The following is a 22,114-nucleotide window of genomic DNA, read 5'->3' as shown; positions in this document are numbered from 1 at the left end:
ATCACAGCACAGCCAGACGAACGCTAGAAAGCAACTAGTTAATACTGAATGCAGCAACATAAGTGCCCGTATAAATATTTACATACACTATTTATGCATGTGAGGGCGTGTGTGAATAGCTGGTGCCTATAGATTTTGTGTGCGTCTCCAACTATTGCGCTGCTGCAGCAAAATTTAACTTCAAAGTAAATTAATCGGATGTTCTGATCTAATAACGAGTGCCGTAAATTCGAGTTGAATTCTCAAGTCTTGCACTAAGAGCGCTGCGCATAACTGTTTTCTTTCTGCTTGCTAGTTTTTTTATTGCAAATTTTTTTTATTATTATGTATTTCCTTTTTTCGGAAACTGGCGCAGACAGCAAAATGGCTGCGTTGAATATAAATGCGCGTTTGACTTAGATTTTCCGAATCAGTGTAAGTGTCGCAGCGAAAGTGATTTGAATTGTGCAATAGGGAACGGACAACTTTAAGAAACTTAAATTTTCTGAAAATTTTACTCAGTGAAATTCAGTAAAATGAAGATAGTTTTGGCATTTTTGATGCTCGCTGGCCTGCTGGCCATAGGCGTTAACGCCGGTAAGTATGCCTCCCCACATCCTTTGGTGCCTACCTACTTCTAAAGTCGCGCATCCTTTCCATTTGTGATTCAATTGTAGTTTTTGAAAAGCAAAAATCAGTAATACCATTTCAAATTGCAGGCAGCGAACCAGTTTGCTCATATCGCAACAATGCGGGCGAAACGATTTTCCTCAAGTATTTGCCATTACTCAAGCAGGGTCAGGACTATGTGGACTTTGGGGCGGATGGCAAGTGTGTGAAGCGCGCAGTTTGTACGGAGAATTTCAAAACCGAAGTGGAAGAGTGAGTGTGAAATGAGTTTATTATTTTTAATATTTTTTTTAAGTGGTAAAACAACAACTTTGAAATATAGAAGGTAATGAGAGCCTGATTTTCTTCATAGAAGAATATTTTGAGATGAGAAAAATAAGTGCATTAAGTAGAAATGCTGGCGAAATTCATATTATTGAATAATTTTACGTGCAATTCATCAACTCTCGAAAATTTACAAGTTTGCAAAAATATTTTTTCTATTCGAAGTGGTAAATATTGCTCAATTATTTTTTTAAATTTACTTAAAAATCTGATTTTTGTAAAAATAAATATTAAAGTTTTGCTGAAATAATTTTTTAAATTTTCTCAAAAATCTGATTTTTGTGAAATTAAATATTAAAGTTTTGCTAAAATATTTTTTCAGTTCGAAAATTTTAAATTTTGTTTAAATATTTTTTTTTAATTCTATGGGAATCTGTTTTTTGGATGCAGCTTGTTATATTAGCTTTTAGAAACTAGAAAAAAATTAAAAATAATTGCTTGTGAAACATTTCTCCAAATATGTCTCAAATTTATTTAATTAACTCAGAAAATTTATTGCTGTTAACTGTAAACTTTTGAAAGTTACGACAGGCTTAACAGCGACAGTTTAATAATTTCTTTGTGATTTCATCTATAAGGGGCTATTTGGGAAAATAGTATCTATAATTTCAACAGCGCTTAACCTTTGAGTTTTGCAAATTTCTTAAAAAGATTTGAATTTTTCGCATTTTGCTTTAAAAAGTAGATCCGTAGAGGAAAAATATTTTAGTATTGTATAATTTTTTTTTTAATACTTAAATTTGACATTTTGCCCTAAAAACTAGAGAAAAAAATTTTTAGTATTGCATAAACTTTATTTGCAATACCTTCTGCTCATATATGAACGAGACGTTATCAATAAAACGGTCCGCGGATGACATATGGCAAAAATAAATTTTTTGTTTTTTGGTAGGATTGTTATAAGCTTACATGGCAAATTTCAGCGTGATATGTCACATAGTTTGTTTTCTGTGCTACTGTAAACAAGTCAAGCTCGAGTGTGTTCTTCGAATTCTCTTTTATGCTTCAATTGTCTCAAAATGGTTTCCACGGAGCGGCAACTTGAGCTTGGGAAACAGGAAAAAGTCACATGGAGCCATATTAGGCGAATACGGTGCTTGCGGAACGATATTAACATTATTTTTGTTCAAATAATCGCGAACAAGACGTGATGTGTGAGCTGGTGCATTATCGTGACGCAAGAACCATGACTTGTTGTCCCACAATTCCTTCCTTTTAAGACGAATGTTCTCGCGCAAACGCTTTAAAACGTTTTGTGCGATTTTCAAGCACAATTCCCTTTACTTTTCCGATGTTTTCGTCGTTTACTGATGTTGCTGGACGACGTTCATGAGGCAAGTTTTCAACCGATGTACGGCCCTCTTTGAACGATTTGTACCACTGGAAAACACGTGCACGCGATAGAGCAGAGTCCCCATAGGTTGTCTGCAACATTTTTAAGGCGTCTGAAGCCGAAATTTTGTTGGAATAACAAAATTTCAAACAAATTCTTTGTTCAACTTGAATTTCCATCGTTAAATTCGAAAAACACACTCGAGCTTGACTTGAAATTTGCCATGTAAGCTTATAACAGTCCTACCATCCAACAAAAAATTTATTTTTGCCATATGTCATCCGCGGACCGTTTTATTGATAACGTCTCGTTCATATTTGAGTAGAAGGTATGTTGGGTGGCAATAAGTAAATCTTAATAATATTTATTAATTAACATTGATGCAAAACGTGCAGTTCGTTCCTTATTTGAGGGTTACTTCAATACCATAGAACAAAATTATGGTAAGTATATTTATTGAAATTAAAAATTATGTCTTAAATGGTAGGCCCAATAGATACAGTATTTTCGCTATTGTCTAATAGATGATGGCGAACTATTGTATAAAATGTGCTTTGCTGCCATTTTTCATGCCTTGAAATGAATTGCCTTATTGTCAAGAAAAAATTTTTTTTAATATTATACATATTTTAAAATTTTTTTTTTAATAATTTTTTTTAGCTTCTATGCACAGTAAGCGAAAAGTTTAAAAATAATATGACTATGAATAAGTTCGTGCGGTTTTTTTTCGAAATTTGAAACTTTATTGACGTAAAATGGTTACAAATTTAATATTCAAAATATTGTCCATCGCTTACTACTACTTTTTCCCATCTTTCTGGCAATTCACGGATTCCCTTTGTGAAAAATTCGGTCGGTTTTGCCGCAATCCACGAATCGATCCATTTTTTGACTTCATCGTAATTACGGAAGTGCTGGTCAGCCAGGCCATGTTGCATCGATCGGAAGAGATAGTAATCGGATGGCGCAAGGTCTGGACTATACGGCGGGTGGGGTAGGACATCCCATTTGAGCGTTTCTAAGTATGTTTTGACCACTTGTGCAACATGTGGCCGAGCATTGTCATGTTGCAAAATAACTTTGTCGTGTCTATCGGCGTATTGCGGCCGTTTTTCTCGCAGTGCTCGGCTCAAACGCATCAATTGTCGTCGGTAGACATCCCCCGTAATCGTTTCATTCGGTTTCAGTAGCTCATAATACACAACACCCAGCTGGTCCCACCAGATACACAGCATAACCTTCAGGCCATGAATATTCTGCGCCGACGTCGATGTTGAAGCATGGCCAGGGTATCCATACGTTGCCCGACGTTTTGGATTGTCGTAATGGACCCACTTTTCATCGCCAGTCACAATTCGATGCAAAAAACCCTTTCTTTTGTGCCGTTGAAGCAGTTGTTCGCATGCCATAAAACGGCGTTCAACGTCTCTTGGCTTCAATTCATACGGCACCCAATGGCCTACCTTTCGGATCATTCCCATGGCTTTTAAACGTTTGGAAATGGTTGATTGATCAACTCCCAAAGTTTTTGCAACCTCTTCTTGCGTTTGAGCCGGATCTTGATCGAGCAATTCCTCCAATTCGGTATCCATGAACTTTGGCGGCGCACCCTCGCGTTCTTCGTCTTCCAAGCCAAAATCACCACTTTTAAAGCGTGCAAACCACTTCTGGCACGTTCGCTCAGATAGAGCATGCTTACCATAAACTTCCACCAAGATACGATGACTTTCGGCTGCTTTTTTCTTCATATTAAAATAATGAAGAAGAATTCCCCGCAAAAACACATTATTTGGCACGAAATTCGACATTTTCAAGTGTGGTAAAAATATTGTTGTTTACGCTTCAAATAAAAAACTTATACTGACGTTTGTGCCTTACGACAGTAGATCTCCAATGAATGTTTGGAAATGTGGATCGATGGAATAATAATCAAGTTACGCCATCTGTTGTAAAACCGCACGAACTTATTCATAGTCCATTATTATATTAAAAAAAAATTAAAAAATCAATTAAAAATTTTTTTCGCTTGAATTAAAAAATTACATATTTTTATTTATCAGATTATAATTTTGCATTCTTTGGTTTTTGTTTTCTTAATACAAGGGAAGAGATAAATGGAAAGCTTTTTTCCACATTTCTCAAAAATATAGCTCAACTGCATTTGAGGGCATGTATACGTTTGGTTTCAAAATTTTATGCTGATAATTGTTAACTTGACTGAGCTATCACCCGCAGTGTTCGGCAATTATTTTTTTAAATATTTATCATTTATATTTTTATTAAATATTTTGAAGAGAAACCAATATGCCTAAGTAGATGAATTCGAACATTTAAAAAGCCCAAAACGAGTGCTGGAAGACTTTTGAAAATATTGAGAAAATAAAGCAATAGATTCGATTTTTAATGAAGTTTCTCGCATGGAATAGATTTTTTCTTAATACCTTTTTATTTCTTATTTTTATTTTGAACGAATTTTTTCCATTTTATATTTCATATTATTTTATAAATATATATTTTTTTTTTTTGCAAACTAACTTGAAGAAACTTTACTCTCTTAGTTGATAATTATTCGTTTAGTTTTTATACTTGCGTCTTTTCATGTTCATTTACTTTAATTCTGTATTCATAACTTTTTTATATTAATTTTAATAATAAAATAAGTAATAATATATTAAGATAATAATAATCATCTTAATACAATATAAAAGTAAAGTTTTCTCAAAAAGTAGCCTCAAACTAAATTTTCAGTACAGAGGAAAGTTTTCTTCAAAAAGTACCCTCAAACTCAAACTTTGTATTTCGCATTCGATTATTATCCATTACTTGTCATTAGTGGATCGTTTTTCGTTCCAACGACAGTCGATTCTACGTTACCGGAACGACCTAGATCTACATCCTTCCAAAGACTGTCACTTCAGCAGCATTCGTTATACATGATTGCTCTCACAACAGCAACAACAACAATAACAGTAGACAATTTTTTTGTGTTTCAAATTACTCCTTCCTTCCCATACATATGTAGCGTATGTTTAGGGGTTTAGGTTTAGATACCTGAATTTCATTAAAATTATTTAAAATGAAGAAGTAAATATATTTTTTCCAATACAATTTATTTATACATTAAAATAATATAAGATTTTTTTTTTATTTTAATCATTTAAAATGGCGGACGTAAGCACAATTCTTCCAGGTAGGTCGCTGCGGGGCTTCTCAATCGGCGGGCATTGTAGCATCGGCGTCAGTGACCTGAATACAAACAACCAAACATTTTTTTTGTTTATTAATGCCATAATTTCTATATGAATTAAAAAAAATGGAAAAAAAATCGCGGAATAAAATCCTTCTAAAATAAAAATGAATTTGGGGCGAATTTTCCTACTATTTTTGCTTCGAAAAAGTTATTTTTTCGAAAAATACAATAACAACAACAACAGTGACATTTCTTTTTTTGCATTTCACATCATTCCTTACTGAATCGATTTTTTTGTAATTTTTTTTTTCGTTAGTGCTTTTCTTCATTTTTTTTTATTTAATCTCTTATTTAATCTATTACCCCAAATTATGCAAAATTTTTATTTTATATTTTACATTTATATAATTTTTTATTTTCTAATTTTTTAAAGCGAAATTCAATATAAATATATTATTCTCAGCTTCACATTTTAAAATAAAAGGTGGTTAAGTTTCAAGGGCCGGTGTTGATTTTGAATAAAATACATTTTTTGTAGGAAATTATTATCATTTCTCTTTATTATGATAATATTAGTATGGCTCAATTACGTATAGAATAAAATATCCGCCAAATGGCCACCGAGGCCGCGATCCAAATTTCCATCCGATGGTCCAAATTTTCGATGACGCTGAGGCATAATTGATGTTCTATGCCGTTAATTTGTCGAATTATCTCATCCTTTAGCTCCTGAATTGTTGCTGGCTTATCGACGTACACCTTTTCTTTCAAATAACCCCAAAGAAAGAAGTTCAACGGTGTCGTTGACGTTTAGGTGTGGTTCACATTCAACATCGGCCCTTGAAATTTAACCACCCTTTACTATATTTAAATTTTAAAAATTGTGAATTTCAAAAAAAATTAAATAGGTATTTAAAAATGGGTTTAATAAAATATTTTAATAATTATTTATTAGAAAACACATTTCAACAAAACTAAAAAACTGCAATTGTGTTGTGTTTACATTCATTTATTTCCTCTTCGTTTAATATTTGCTTTACTTTTTCTCTCACTTTTTCAGTTGCGCCAAGCATCGCGTCACTTGTGGCAATAAAAAGACATTTCCCGGCGTGTTTCCCGGTTGTTGCGTTAAATGCTAATTATTTGATAAACAAAACACACACACATATAAACCTACCTATTATGTAAACAACAAACTATTTAATCACAGCCTGCATATAAAATGATTTCTTTTTTATAATTTATTCAAAAATGGTACAAACTTGAAAACTTTGCTCATTCGCACACTGGAGAGATACAAATAAAAATAGTTTTAAGGCAATTATACAATACTATGAAATTCATATTTTATCCAAGTAACCACAGATATATTTAACATTGTATGCTACTCTGCTCGATATGAAACAAAATAAAACTCATTTACGCCTCCCCGAAGGCTTATTTAAAAAAGCAAGAAATTTTGTACTTTATATTTTTAATTCTGATGGGGTTAAAATATTGAAAATGAAAACAATTATTGAGCCGAGAATCTTCACACTCTCGGAAAGCCCTTTTAGAAGATGTATTCCTACAGAATATCCAAACTATAATTCGTCTTAGGCGTGCTAAACATCCCTCCCATACATATGCGCATACATTTTTCATGTCAAAAGATCTGTTTTTATTATTTTCTTGCTCTACTTTTTCATTTTATTTTATTTTAGTTTTTAAGTGTCAAGCTTAACAGCAGTTCAATGCCTTGTATTACATGATTTTGTAGCTCATAAAAAACCTTACCCGAAATAAAAAATATTACTGCCAAAATACGTTAGACACAACTGTAATTTCTGCAAAATAAAGTGCAGACAGCATAAAACATTTGGCTGCGAAGGAAATGGCGTCGCGTGAATGAGCTTGACCGCACATGTCTTAAGGTTAAGGTGAAAAGTTTAGGTCATCAACAACGGCAAACAAGCAGACGGAAATCAAGCACGAACATAATTGCTTATGTGTACATATTTTTATACGTGTGAGCATTAAAATCTGGCGAGTTCAATGCTTCTGAATGGCTTTGGTGCAAATTAAAAACATGAAAAGTAAAGTTAAAAAAAAAAAAAAATACATACAAACATGCATATTAACTAACAATGTAAGTTCTACTATGTGTTAAATTAGAATTTATAAGCTAGAAAAAAAAGGTAAGAATCATACAGTACTCACAACTGCGCTCACAATTATGATAGCGCGACATATCACAGATTTTTTACTATTTATTAATTTTTTATACATATTTTTTTATAAAAATATCGTTCATACTACAGCAAAAACTATATAACTCAAAGTGTGTAGAAAAGCAGCGTAGAAAATTCTAAAAAGTTTAACAAACTTTCATCAAAATATCAAACTTTTAAATAGAATCTTTAGAAAGATACTTAGTATTTAAGCAGTTTTGCGGCCCGTTAAATTTTGGTATCGTGTTGATTTGTGATAATTTTAGTTTTTGGTGACGGTGTTATGCATTTTGTTCTATGTAATGAATGCTGGAGATTTTTTTAAATGGAGAAAATGTAAAAGACCTCTGGCAAAAAAAAATTGTCAAAAAAGCGGTTTTACTGACGATAGTTTAACGTGACAATGTCATAAGAAAATACTGATGGAATGGTTGCATTTTTCAAAAGAAATCGCAATGGAATTAATCAAGTTACATTTACACAAATGTGAAAAATGACGAAACATTTATCAAATTCATTAAAGATATGTTCAATTTCGATTGTGCATCAGACGTTAATAAGTCAACAGCACTACGAGGCACCATCATCGATTTGCCTTTTCAAGACACATTACACTCGAAACACTCCCTTTTATTTCCTACTTTTCCTATCATCGTCCTATTCTCAACAGAGAAATGGTTCATTACCTTGCACACAGGAAGAAGGCATATGCAAATACAAATATGTGAATTTATATACATACAGGTACAGATGCGCATATACATACATATATATGCTCACTCAAGTAGGAGAGAGCCAGATGTCGAACGTTGCCGAACGCGGGGGCCGATTGCGCCTCTGTGTCGTTCGTTCCGCGCACTCGCTTGCAGTTCAAGCAAGGTAACGACGCATGAACAAGATAACGACGCATTTTTGGTGCGTGCAGCCGGCTACATCGAATTATAAGACGTTATCACGTCAAAATCAACTCGATTTTTGAGCCACTTCAAACTTGCACTTTACTATACAAAACTTCAGTGTACTATAAAAGTGCATACTGGAAATATTTCAAAATAGTCTGGTTAATAAGTTTGAATTTTTTTTGAGATTCTTTTAAACAACTTCAAATTTTGTACAAAGTGCTAATGTATAAGTTATATGTTTTCGATTGCAATATGAAAAATATTGGAAACAAAAACAAAAATTATAAAAAAAAAATTATGAAAAAAAATATTTTTGTAAAACATGTTTGTAAAAAAAGTTAAAAATTTAAAAAAATATAAATTATTGTAAAAAAAAAAAAACGAATTATTTTTCTAAAACAAATAAACAAATTTTGCTAAAAATAAATAAATAACCAACAAAAGTATTTTTCATTAAAAAATAAAAGTTTTATAGAAAAATTTAGTTAAAAATAAATAAATGGTCGAAACGTTGGGATATGTCGTTTCCAAAAAAATATTTTTTTAAAAAATTAAATTGGTTTTTTTTTTAAATTAAAAAAAAAATTTTTAAATAAGTAAATAGGCAAAACGTTGGGATGTGTCGCGCTATTATTAGTTGAAACCGCGCAAAGTTTGAAACCCGACTTTTGTTGTAGTATTTTTTTCGAACAAAAATAGGTTAATAAAAAAATGTTTTTATAAAAAAATGGAAATGTGCTAAAAAATTAAAAACTCAAATAACACATCAAACACAACTAAAAAAAGATGACAATTCATGGGATGTTACAAAAGAGGAAAAAGCGAAAACATTGGCAAATTACTTCGAAAAAGTTCTATCAAATGACGAAGAAAAGAAAATCAACAACCAAAACAATTTCCACTATGATTTTCCAAAAATAAAAAGGACGAATACACACGAATTAATAGCTTGCATCAAAAAAGGAATAAAACATAAAAAAGCTCCAGGATATGACATGAGAACAGGAAAAGCATTAGCGGAGCTACCAACCAAGGCATATATATACTTGCGAATACTTTCCGAAGCTCTGGAAAGTGGCAGAGATTATTGCATTGCCAAAACCGGGTAAAGATCCAACTACCGTGTCATCATATAGACCAATAAGCTTATTACCGACAATATCTAAAATTGCTAAAAAATTACTGCACGATCGGATAAGCCAACTTCTAGACCAAAAACGTATAATACCGGATCATCGATTTGGATTTAGAAAAAAACATTCGACTATTCAACAGATCCAAAGAATTACAAATAAAATCCAATCAGACTTTGAAATCAATCGATACTGTGCCGCAGTATTTTTGGACGTAGCTAAAGCGTTTGACAAAGTGTGGCATGAAGGCTTACTCCACAAAATAAAAAGAATGCTACCTTTTGACTACTATCTCATCATAAAAAGCTATCTAACCGACCGAAGCTTCTATATCAAATATGACAATTAATGTTCAGGTATTCATCAAATAACTGCTGGAGTTCCGCAAGGAAGCGTTCTTGGCCCTCTACTATATGTTTTATTCACCGCAGATATACCACCTCCTGACGAAACTAATTCTTCAATTGCTACGTTCGCAAACAATACAATACTATTAGCGTCAGACAAAAGCTTAATTATCGCTACTGAAACACTGCAGCGACACACAAACGCAGTTAAGGAATGGTTTGATAACTGGTGCCTAAAAATAAATTAAGACAAAACCGTACTGGTTATATTTACTAACAAAACAAAATTTACCGCAGTTCCAATTAAAATAAATGATAAAGCAATTACAATAGAATCAACTACTAAATATCTGGGAATTCACTTGGACTCCAAACTAAATTGGAATCACCACATAAAGCAAAAGGTCAAACAAATAAAAGAAAAACTTCGACAACTTCATTGGTTAGTCTGCTCCAAATCCAGACTCACTATACAGAACAAGCAGTTAGTGTACAAAACTATGATTAAACCAATCTGGCTATATGGATTACAGGTGTGGGGAACGGCTAAAAAAACTCATATAGAAAAAATCCAACGACAGCGATCAAAGATTCTTCGAATTTTGACCATGTCTGACAGGTACACGAAAAATGATGACATCCACAGGACTTTTAATCTAGCAAGAGTAGACCAAGAAATCAAAAAGATAACAACAAGGCATTTTGAAAAAATACACACACACAGTAATGCAGAAATTAACAAACTTCTTGAAAGGGAAAGAAACGTGAAAAGGCGTTTAAAGAGAACCCGACCAAGCGACGTAGTATGATAAATGCTAAAAAACCATAAATATGTAAAAAAATAATTAAAAATAGTTGTAAAATGTAATCATGTAAAGTGAAACTTGTGTTGTATTATTGTATATTATTCAATTGCTATTATTTCGTTTATTTTAACTTTATCGCGTTTTACACTGGCCATTAAGCGATGTATATAAATCCTGACCAAATTGTTAAACAACATACTTAATGTCAAAGGACAGATGTATAAAATAAATGGGGAATATAAAAACAAAAAAAAAACAAAAAAAAAAATAAACAAATAATTTTTATCAAATAAACTAATTTTTATAAAACACAATAATTTTTATAAAAAATAAATTATTAAAAAAAAATAGTTTTTGTAAAACAAAAAATTATTTTTATAAAAACAGAAAATATATTAGTTAAAAATAAATAGATAGTCAAAACTTTGCAATATGTCGCGTAGCTATTATTGTGAACAGGGGTAGGTGTAAGAAATCAATATATTCGCTATCTGATTCGAAAATCTATTTACATGTATATCGGAAGATTTCTAATATCATATTTGACACTTGTGACTAGTCAGTTACAGCAAACAAACAGCCCAGCCATGCATCACCGCAAGATCAAAATAAAGACTTTCATCCACCAATATAATTTGTTTTTTACGTAGTAAAAAGTAATTTAAAAACAAAATTGAATGATTAATTTCGCGCTTTCTTGCATTTTATTGTCCCATGCAGCTTCGGTAATATTATAAGTCGCAGGTGAAAACGGTGAAGGGTCTAACTATAATTTTGTCTTTTTGTTAGAAATCCATTCACAATCCTCGACCATTGAGTTAATGAATTGTTGTGCTAAAATCGCTCAATATTCAGGTTTACTTAGACCTAAGACTCTGTGATACACAGTTTTTGAGAAATCTCTAATCCTACTTCAATGATTTTCAAAAAATTATTTATTTTTTTATTTAAATTTTTTAATTACTACGTAGGCATAAAAACTCGGTAAAAATTAGATGTTTGAGAAATCCCTAATTCTATCTTAATAATTTTCAAAGAAGATTTCTTATTATTTTTTTATTTTTTTTTAAATTTATTTGTGTTACATCGCGCACTATTTCGATATTTTCTAAGGACAACCCATTCAATGGAAGAATTGTTTTTCTACCGCTACTCGCAAGTTTGCGCAAATTCATAAATAAATAATGCTTTCTAAAGCATTTAGTCTATTCGGTAAAATGATCGGCAAGCTTAATACAAAAGAGAGACGCAGCTTTTTGTTTGAAACTCATTTTCCCGACTGTAGTAGAGGGTATATCGCAGCACTAAAGGTCTTTTCATTCAAATATCATACTTTCATACATTCAATGAGGCATTTCTGGACGGGCAATAAATTCAACATTTGGTGATGTGATGAAAAGATGGTGCGATAAGTTCTTTATTTATAAGAATTTTTGTTTTGTTTAATTATTCTAAATTTTATTTTCGTGTAAAGGCCGTGTCAGTCTAGTTATTTATTAGCCGTACTCGTACGCTACTTTCAACTCTTTCTTAGCCACAATTATACCAAATTGCGCGCAATTCATATTTGAAAAATTTGTATTAGCCTCGCAACCGACATTTTTCTAAATTAATACTAAGCCTCTTAATTTTCAAAGTGCCGCTGTTTTATTAAATGTTTTCAAGTTCTTCATGTAAACGTTAATTCTCTTCAGGCAGTAGGAAATAAGTTGAACTAATTTCTCTGCAAACTTTAGGCAGTCCACACAAATTCTTCATTGGCCTTAGCATGAAGGTTAGAGGCTAAGTGTAGGCTTTAGGCTCGGTAGGCTAAAGTGTGAAAAATGTATAAGTGACCAACGAGTTTAAATAATATGATGAAAATCATATTTAAATTCCGAAATATTTATGAAGACAAATAAGAACTTTTCTGAACTTGAAAGCAGCCGCATTTACGTTTTTTTAGTAGCCTACAAACTACACTTTACGACGCATTTAAAATGTAGTATTTCACGAATTAACTCATTCAAAATAAAGCCTGAGAAACTTTTATGCAGCGAATTTCGCGTACAATACACAGAAACCACATATTAAAAACAACAATAAAAAAGAATTATCGCTGCCTTATCAAGCACAAGCGCTATCAAATAAGCGACAACTGGTAATTTTCAACCACAACCGGTACATTGTGTCAGAGGTGGTGAAATATATAGTCTAATTAGACAAAAAACATTAAAAGCAACAATAAAAACTCGGTTGCGCTACTTCTCAAACAAAGCGATGACATTGCAAAAGCTCTGCCGCTAACAGCGATAAATTCTGAGAACCAAGTAAACGCATTTAATTACCGTAGCTGTGGCGGTAGGCATTTTCGTATAAATAATGTCATTAAGTGAAATTATAAATTTAAATTTATTGAGGGAAAAGTAAATATTTTTATTTGCACTCTTTCGTGCTGATCAATCATGCTGCTTCCTGCAGTGGAAGTTGTTTATTTACAATGTATTCATTTCTGATTAAGTATTAATTAATTAAAGCATTTCCATTTTTACTGTTGAATTTTCCATATTCTATTTATAATTTTATTTCTGGTCATTAAAGCTATTGTTTGTCGCGTTTTTATATTAGGTGTGCCACTAAGTTCTCGCTGTTGTTTTTTTTTCTGAAAATACAACTTTATTCTGAAAAAATGGTTACAAGTGAATCATCGCAGTAAATCTGTTAATGTTTTGAGGCTATCCACGAATCAAGCAATTTTTTGATGTCTTCATATGAATGGAACTGGTGGTCAGCTAGACCATGTGCCATCGATCGCAACAAGTGATAATAGGACGGCGCAATATCTGGAGAATATGGTAGGTGGGGTAGGATTTCCCATTTCAGTGTTTCTAGGGAGGTTTTAACGGGTTTGGCAACGTGAGGCCCAGCGTTGTCATACTGTAGAATCACTTTTTCATGCCTCTCCGTGTATTGCGGGCACTTCTCGCGCAGTGCTCGGCTCAATCGCATCAATTGAAGTGGATACCGATTCCCAGTAATGGTTTCGCTTGGTTTTAACACTTCATAATAAATAACACCAACTTGATCCCACCAAATACATAGCATAACTTCGCAGCGTGAATATTCGGCCGAGGCGACGACGTAGAAGCATGACCGGGCAGTCCCCATGACTTCCTTTTTTTTTTGAATTGCTGTAATGAATCCATTTTTCATCACTGGAGCAGTTCTTCACAGGCGAAAAAACGCCCTTGGTTTTAACTCATAAAGAACCTAGTGGTTTGGAAATTGATTCGCGAGTAACTCCTACTACTGAAACAAGCTCTTCTTGCGTTTGACACAGATCCTCATTGAGCAATACCTCCAATTCAGCGTCTTCGAGGGTTTTTAGCCTCCTTTCACGCGGACGTGACATTAAACGGTCGTCAACATTAAAATCACCGTTTTTGAAGCGAAGGAACCAATCTTGGCACGTTGTTTCGCTTAAAGCAGCATCTCCTTAGACTTTGTGTAGCTCTCGATACGCTTCAGCAGCCGGTTTTTTCGAATGTAGAAGGAAAATCAACACTTCCCACAAATGACAATTATTCGGCACAAAAACAGACATTTTCACAAAACCAAAAGTATATGAAACCAAAGCAAAATCACTAATATTATATGTCGAAGCAGTTTGTTTACCATGTGTCTAAGCTTGGTTTATGTCGTTTAGGTTATGTTAGAATCGACTAGCACACACTGCTGGCGGCATCTATTGACAAACAGCGGGAACTTAGTTGCGCACCTAATACATTGAAAATTTTCGAATATTTTAATAAAAACAATATTTAATCAACTATTTTTAGGGAAGCAAAAGGGTTCAATAATTTCAAAAAGTTGGCAATAAGCAGCTGCTGTGCGCATTTATGAACTTATGAACGAATAACTCAAAGCAGTTAAGCCCAAAAATATTGTCAAAGGCCATAAACAGAGTTGTTACATAAGCAATTCATTTGCCAACTTATCAGTTAGTTACACTTAATTTCTTTTTGGCCAAGAACTTAAAAGGCTGGAAGGTCAGTCCTTTTTTATAATTCAACACACCAATTTATGATTGCTTGTGTTGCATGGCATGCACATTTTCCAAAACTGCTTTTCATTATGTCTCTCTTTTGAGGATAAAATTAAGCACGAGATGCCAGCAGCTTTGCAATTTGTCACGGCGCCAAAGAGTGAAGTAGTAAAATTAAAAAAATTTAAGTATTAAAATTAAAGAAAGTATTAAAATTAATGTCAAAGCTTTGAAGTAAGATTTTTTACGACTATTAATCCGAGGGTCACAGATTCGATAAAAATGTCCAGTTGAAATCATCCAAATGAGAGAAATCTCTATAGAAAATGCAGAAATATTTGTCTTGCCCATTTTCATACCTAAAACAGTCTACTGGTGTGAATTGCAATCTACTGGAGGTGGTGAAAATACCTTTCCTTGCTTTCTAATTTTTTTCTTTGCGATGTATGAGGCCTCTTTCCTCCTCTCCTTTCTCTCTTTAACTCAACTGCCCACTTGTTTTTGCGTATTTTCTTATAACCAGAAATCAAATCCAAGGAGCGCTAACTTCAGCAGCCATTATTCAACGTTTTGATGATAAGTTGGCTGTGGCGTCTACTGTAAAAGCTTAAAGTAAGCGTTTCGGCTCATCTTCCTAATCACTGTAGCGTGTTTCAAGCAGAAATTCCAGCCATTAATGAGGTAGCTCTCTAGTTCGGCAAAAATGTGATTAACTTTAGGGAAGTCTATATTCTTTCTAATAGCCAAGCCCTGATTAAATCTCCTGGTGGCGTTGACACTAATCCCATTATTGCTCGCAAATGCCGCGCATCTCTTAACGAGATATCGAAACATTTCCGCATCTATTTGTTATGGGTGCCAGGGTATAATGACAAACCAGGGATTTGAAAGGCAGACAAATTAGCGAGAGCGGGCATTACCACTCGCCTTGCTCTTGGTATGGAGATTGTAGATATAACCTTCTCAACCCATTGTCACTTCAGCTAACACGAGACTGAAATGCAATGGTACAAAAAGAAATTGGTTAGAATGGGATGTCAGACACTTAATCGGTCAAGAAAAAAGTCTCTATGTACATTAGTTGCTTGGATCACAGGCCACTGTCTCTTGAGTCGACATACTCTAAGATTGAACGTACCTCATTTCGACTATTACAAAAGTTGCAAAAATGAGGAGGAGAAAGAGGAAGGGTCTGTCAGACATCTTCTTAGTAACTGACCCACGTGGCGTGCCATTAAACTTATATATCGTACTTTGGCTCATCGTTCTTGAATGATGAAGAAGACCTTAGGCATATAAGTGTCAGCAGATCAATGGATTTGCGAGGAGTGGCAGACAAACAGCCTTTGTGGTATCACAGTGGATCGGCAACAAACTAAGTGAGTTGGTTTAAAGACTTACTGCCACTTCTATCTACCTACCTACCTATCTAACAAACATTTTTCATTGTTGAATCAGACTAGATTTGCTTTTAGGATGGGATTGGAAGTTAAGGAAGATATCTACATATCTATCCGGTACAATTAATTTTCTCATCGCATCCTGATGTGACAGACGTCAATGGGTGTATATAATTGCTGACCACAACAGCGTGTTGAGGTTGTTTCCCAAATGAAAATACCTCCAGAGTTTTATGCAGACGGTTTTTTATGAGGAGCGTTTTGAAGCCAAAAATACACTCGGTGGTTTGCCATTGCCTTCGAGAGTAATGGGAGTACCTAAATTAAAAATGTTAACACATTTTTTTGTGTTTGATAATAAAGCACATCTACGTACACTGTGCAATATTCTCAAAGCCGCCGTCTGCTACTTCTTCAAATTGTTCACCATAAACAAAGGAAAAAGTCACCGGGTGCAATTTTGTCAGAAAATGTATGGGGGTCAAGCAAGCAAGTGTTAACATTTTTTTCTGATTTAAAAAAAAAACGGTTAAAATGACTCTTTCGTGAAAGAATTAATTGGTATAAATATTCTACAAAAATATTTCTCGTCAAATTTTACTGCAAGTGTGTGAAGTACGAGTATATATGGTGTGCTTTCACCATATGGGTTTAATATTTTCGTCCTGAGTTAGAATCCTGCATAGAAATTTGTTTGCTCTCTAACGAAAATTCATATGAAAAAGTTCTCTGAAGTCCAACATTCCACTTTTTACTAATTCTGCATTAGTCTCAAGCCAGGAGAAAAAATTAAGTATTCACTACCTGCGGTAACAGAAATTTACAGCTTTTATCCAGTTTTGCTGGGCTTTGGTATTTATGTATGATTATGTTTACATTCTCACCGACATCTGCTTATCATACAAACGAAATATATGGAAAATGAAATATGAATATTTATTCGAAAGCGAATCACAGCAATTTTTTGATGATATCGAAATTCGCTTTGCTGGCTTCTGAGTTGAATACTCAGAAAAATGTACCTACGCACATTACTATCGGTAGATATGAAAACTTTTGTATGCGCATTTATCGTTTTGGAACATTACCATTTAGTTATTGTCATTGTAAACCCCGGCGAGTATTTTAGGCAGGTGCTTAACCTGTGCGATTTCATATCATATTATTTTTTTATTTCGTTGCTTTATTTGATATTTTTTTTCATCAACATTGACACTTTTTATTATCGTGCATGCATGAGTATGTGTCTCTCAACACTCGCATAGTGGCATACATTTAATCTCACATTGTTTCACATTTCACCGACGTAATCACTACAAACAGTTGCTGTAAATTATTTTTGATTTAACATCTTTATGGACACAGCTGTTGGGGCTCTGTAGGCATTGATAATAAATATTGATATTAATATTGACAGAGCCTTCGAAATCGATTTGGGAATTTCAGCTTTATATCGGTTGAAATATGCCAATTTTTTCGTGCGTATATTAAACTACGCACTATAATCAATAAATTCATTAAAATTACTTTAAATTACCAGTCATTTGATATTTTGGGTTTTCGCAATAAAAAAATCTTACCAGCTATTATAATTGTATACCACATTCAGAATTTTATAAAAAATTATGGAAAAAAGTTACCTCCAAAATATTCGGCCTTATTGTGAATTTCATGTGAGCAAATATTCCCACAAATTTCTATGCAATACGGGAGCAAATTTTCCCATTTTGTTATTTTTTGTAGTGCTTTATGAGATTTACATGAAACTCACGATAAGGCCGATTGCAACCCTACAACATTTGTGAATGACGCAGATTTATTGCACATCCGACCAAAACCCCCCTCTGTCTGCGCCAGTACCATTCCTCAACAATATTTCAAGTGTGTTTATGATGTAACATCAAAGGTAGTACATATACGAGGTGTGTTCAAAAAGTATCGCGAATTTTGAATTTTCGCAGGTTACGTATATTCAAATTTCGATTTTTTTGTGGCGATATGTTGGTACTCATGTCTTTCACTCATGCCGATGAGTTCGGCCATTTTGAATGTTCAGTCAATTGTTGACAGCTGTTTTGCTTGCACGTGTTTCGGCTCGTCTTCGATTTTTACCTATTCAAAAAGATGGATCAGAGATCCTGTATCAAATTTTGTGTGAAAAACTAAGTTAAGTGCGCGAATACATTCTAAATGTTGACTGTGTCATACGGAGAAGCTACTTTAGACTTAAGCAACGTTTATCGGTGGTACAAAATGTTCTCCGAAGGTCAAGAAGATGTGTGAACGACTAAAAGCATGCCGGACGCCCGAAAACTTCAACAACAGACGAAAAAATAGATGAAGGGAAGGAAATGGTATTGGCCAATCGTCGAATCACTGTTAGAGAAGTTGCTGAGGACCTAGACATATCGATTGGCTCGTGTCATTCGATTTTTTTCAATGATTTGGGCATGAGACGAGTCGCCGAAAAATTCGTACCAAAACTGCTCAATTTCGGCCAAGCGCAGCATAGCATGAACATTGCTAATGAGCCGTTGGACTCTGTCCGCGACGACCGACGACCCAAATTTGCTCCAGAGGGTCATAACTGGTGACGAATCATGGGTTTATAGTTATGACGTGGAAATCGAAACTCAATCATCTCAATGGAAGCTGCCGCACGAACCAAGACCGAAAAAAGCGCGTCAAGTTCGGTCGAATGTAAAAGTTTTGCTAACGGTTTTCTTCATTCGCAGGGGCGTTGTGGATCATGCAATCTTGGCACAGGGTAAAACGATCAATGAGATCATGATCAGTTATGCGCAATCCGCCAGAAACGCCCGGATTTGTGGAAGAACAAAAATTTGCTCTTGCATCACGATAACGCCCCTGCTCACACATCGTTGCTTGTGCGCGACGTTTTGGCCCAGATCTGACCCGCTGTGACTTTTTCTTGTTCCTGAAACTGAAGAGGCCCATGAAAGGACGACGCTACGCTACGATTGACGAGATAAAGACGGTATCGAAAGACGAGCTGAACAGAATAAAAAAAAAGATTTTTTGAAGTGCTTCGAAGATTGGAAAAAAGTTGGCATTAGTGCATAATATCTCATGGGGATTACTTTGAAGGGGACAAAATAGATATTAATGAATAAATAAATAATTTTTGAAAAAACACAAAATTCGCGATACTTTTTGAACGCACCTCGTATATGAAAGGGTTCTTCTACCCCAGTGAAGTAGGAGGAAACAGGTACCTAAAGATCCAAATATTGAGTGGTTTTTAGCGGTATCCATGACTATGGTTGGGCTAAGAATGCTGGCATGTGTTGACTGTGTTGACATTTCAGTTCAGTAAGATTTGGGAAGTCATCATGAATCGTTTAACGCCGCAGCAACTATTCCATATTCTGGAAATTTACTTTGAAAAAAAAAACAAAAAAATTTTTTGCAAACTTCATAGAGCACTGACGGCATCATCGGTTCTTATTTGATTCCAACCACACGGCGCAACTTGCCATACAACGCACTTCGCAATCGGTTTATTGCAATATGCAAGTCATCATTGACGCCATAAGGCCAGATTTATGGGATAAAGTAACCAAAAATTGGATTGATCGAATGGGCTATGTGACTCATAGCCACGACGGACATATGCCGATATTTTGGATCAAATGTTGAATCAAATATTTTTCTGTATTAGCGAAAATGTGTTTCATTACCGGATTATATTTGAAAATAAATTACAAGACAAATCCTTCATTTCGGAAATATCAGGGTAGAGATGCAAAATACATCTTGGCCTTATCAGAGATTTCGTAAGACTAGGAACCGGGCACAAAGAAATGCCAAAGTCTAAATGCAAATCACAATTTCCATTCATTCATTTAAGACTATAAACCGACTTTCTTATAGGTTTACCACTTTTTCACTTCTGTAGATGGAGAAGAATAGGAAGCAGCAAATCACATTGTGTGATGCCGAGAAGCTCTTACTATGTACAGACTTTCAACAAAATATCAGGAACCAATACTGCGAGTTTTTTCTAATTTCAACAAATTTAATGGCCCTGAGTTCCCAAAACTTATAAATAAAAATAAAATTCCTACTATTGTGTTATCATCGGACTATGGCTTGGTACAAGGAGTAAAAAAAAAAAACTAATTATGCAGAAATACTGAAGTGGCTGCGCTGTAGATATAGCTTAGATTTTTAACAATTTTTATTTATTTAAATTTTTAGTTTTTTTCTGAAATCTTATCACCTGAAGATATATCAAAACCTTTTATCTCTTTGAATGTTTCCTTAGTCAGTGCAGAAATTACGCACTTGACTTACCAGATCGCATAGTCAAAAAACTTGTGATATACCTATTTTAATTAAGAAAATATGTATAACTGTATAAATACACATACTTTTAATGAAGGAAATACCAATGTCGTATATACTCGTGTACTTGTGCTAATATAATATAAGCCCACCCGTAAAACAATAGAAAATCTATTTGGACTTTACCAGCGGGTGTTTCGGTGGCAAGGCTCTCAAATTTTTATCACTTTATCACTTTGCAGCCAAACTAAGACACGTGAGTTTTAATAAATTTTGAATGACTACGCTCTTATTATGCTAAAATGAGTACGCAGTAAAGTGATAAGCAAAAAAAGTTCTTAATCTATATGGCTAAACATTTTTTTTTTTCAATTTCCACTTATATTACACTCTTCATATCTTCCTCAAGACTGGACTTAGGCTTGTCCATACATACTTAAAATTGGAATCGAATTCAATGTGTGAGTGCAAATGTAATTTACAAAGTTATCACGTACTTTCAACAATCACTCAGCCAGTCAGCTGTCTTGGGAAATGTGGGAAGAAATCATAAACTTGTCAATTGATAAGAACGAAATATGATAAAAGATTTTACAATAAAGAAAGAAAGAACGACGACAGTTTTGATAAATGAGGCTTGATAACCGAGCAACAACCGAGAACAGAACGCGCTCGAAAAAAGGGTTTTTCAAAAGACGCGCTTACTTGTTCTAAAATAAAAAAAATATAAAAAACAAGATTCTTTCAGGTTTCACTATTTGTATTCAAAATACGGCTCTTAACAATTATATGTGAAAGAAAGCATCATTTAAACGTCCACCATGAGCGCTTGGTTATTATCTACAGGTAAAATCCGACAAACAATCATTTCATGAATGCCTAATTGTTGAGAGCGCCGAGATATCGATTTTGAAGGTTGTTCAGCAAGAAACTTGAGCTACAGCAACAAAATTCCAAACAGAACGTTCAGTTTTTGTTATGCCCTTTCATATCCTCGACAGAACCCGCCTTTCGAAATTTTTGAAGTGAAACTTCTTAGGCGTCGATGGAGGAGGCCATGCAACGTTTTGGGCATTTTCGTTCCGCGAGAGAGAAAAAAGATGTAACTTAGAGGAAAAGGAGAGAGAGAGCTATACCTTATATACATGTATCTTAGATACACTCTAAGCTATTTTGCTGAGTTTTTCCTTGTGGTTGCTAATTTCTAGTGAGAAATAACACTGGCTACTTTTTAGCGCTTGTTTGTTGCTGCAAACTTGTAGGAAATATATTTCTGGTGCCTACTTTTTGGCGTTATATTTCCTTGGTGCCTACTGTTTGGGGCGTTTTTTTCTGCCTACTTTTTGGCGCTTATCTCCGTTTCCTTGCTAGTGCCTGTGCGTACTATAAAGTGCTATCCATTCCGGCGTCGGATTTATAGGTATTGCCTTGCAGTAATTTGTGCCGTTGCTGCGGTCCTGGAATCGCTGCGTTTGTGCGTCTCCGGTTTTTGTAAATTTTGTCTATTTGTATTCTCTGCAAATATTGT

At 34.1% G+C, this 22,114-nt stretch overlaps 2 protein-coding genes across 9 annotated transcripts in view; one reads left to right on the top strand and one right to left on the bottom strand.

Annotated features, from left to right (window-relative positions):
• LOC128868579 (phospholipase D2) overlaps positions 1 to 22,114 on the bottom strand; it is a 62,690-nt gene that overhangs the window by 6,945 nt on the left and 33,631 nt on the right. The gene's annotated exons all lie outside the window — the stretch shown is intronic.
• LOC128868580 (uncharacterized) lies at positions 395 to 6,917 on the top strand. Its single transcript, XM_054110843.1, has 3 exons — positions 395 to 576; positions 699 to 861; positions 6,517 to 6,917. Exons 1-3 carry the CDS (start codon positions 516 to 518, stop codon positions 6,593 to 6,595), a joined length of 303 nt encoding a protein of 100 aa, XP_053966818.1. The 5' UTR covers positions 395 to 515; the 3' UTR covers positions 6,596 to 6,917.

Source organism: Anastrepha ludens, chromosome 6 (assembly GCF_028408465.1).
Source record: "Anastrepha ludens isolate Willacy chromosome 6, idAnaLude1.1, whole genome shotgun sequence".
Taxonomy (NCBI): Eukaryota; Metazoa; Arthropoda; class Insecta; order Diptera; family Tephritidae; genus Anastrepha; species Anastrepha ludens.
This window is presented reverse-complemented; position numbering and strand designations above follow the sequence as displayed.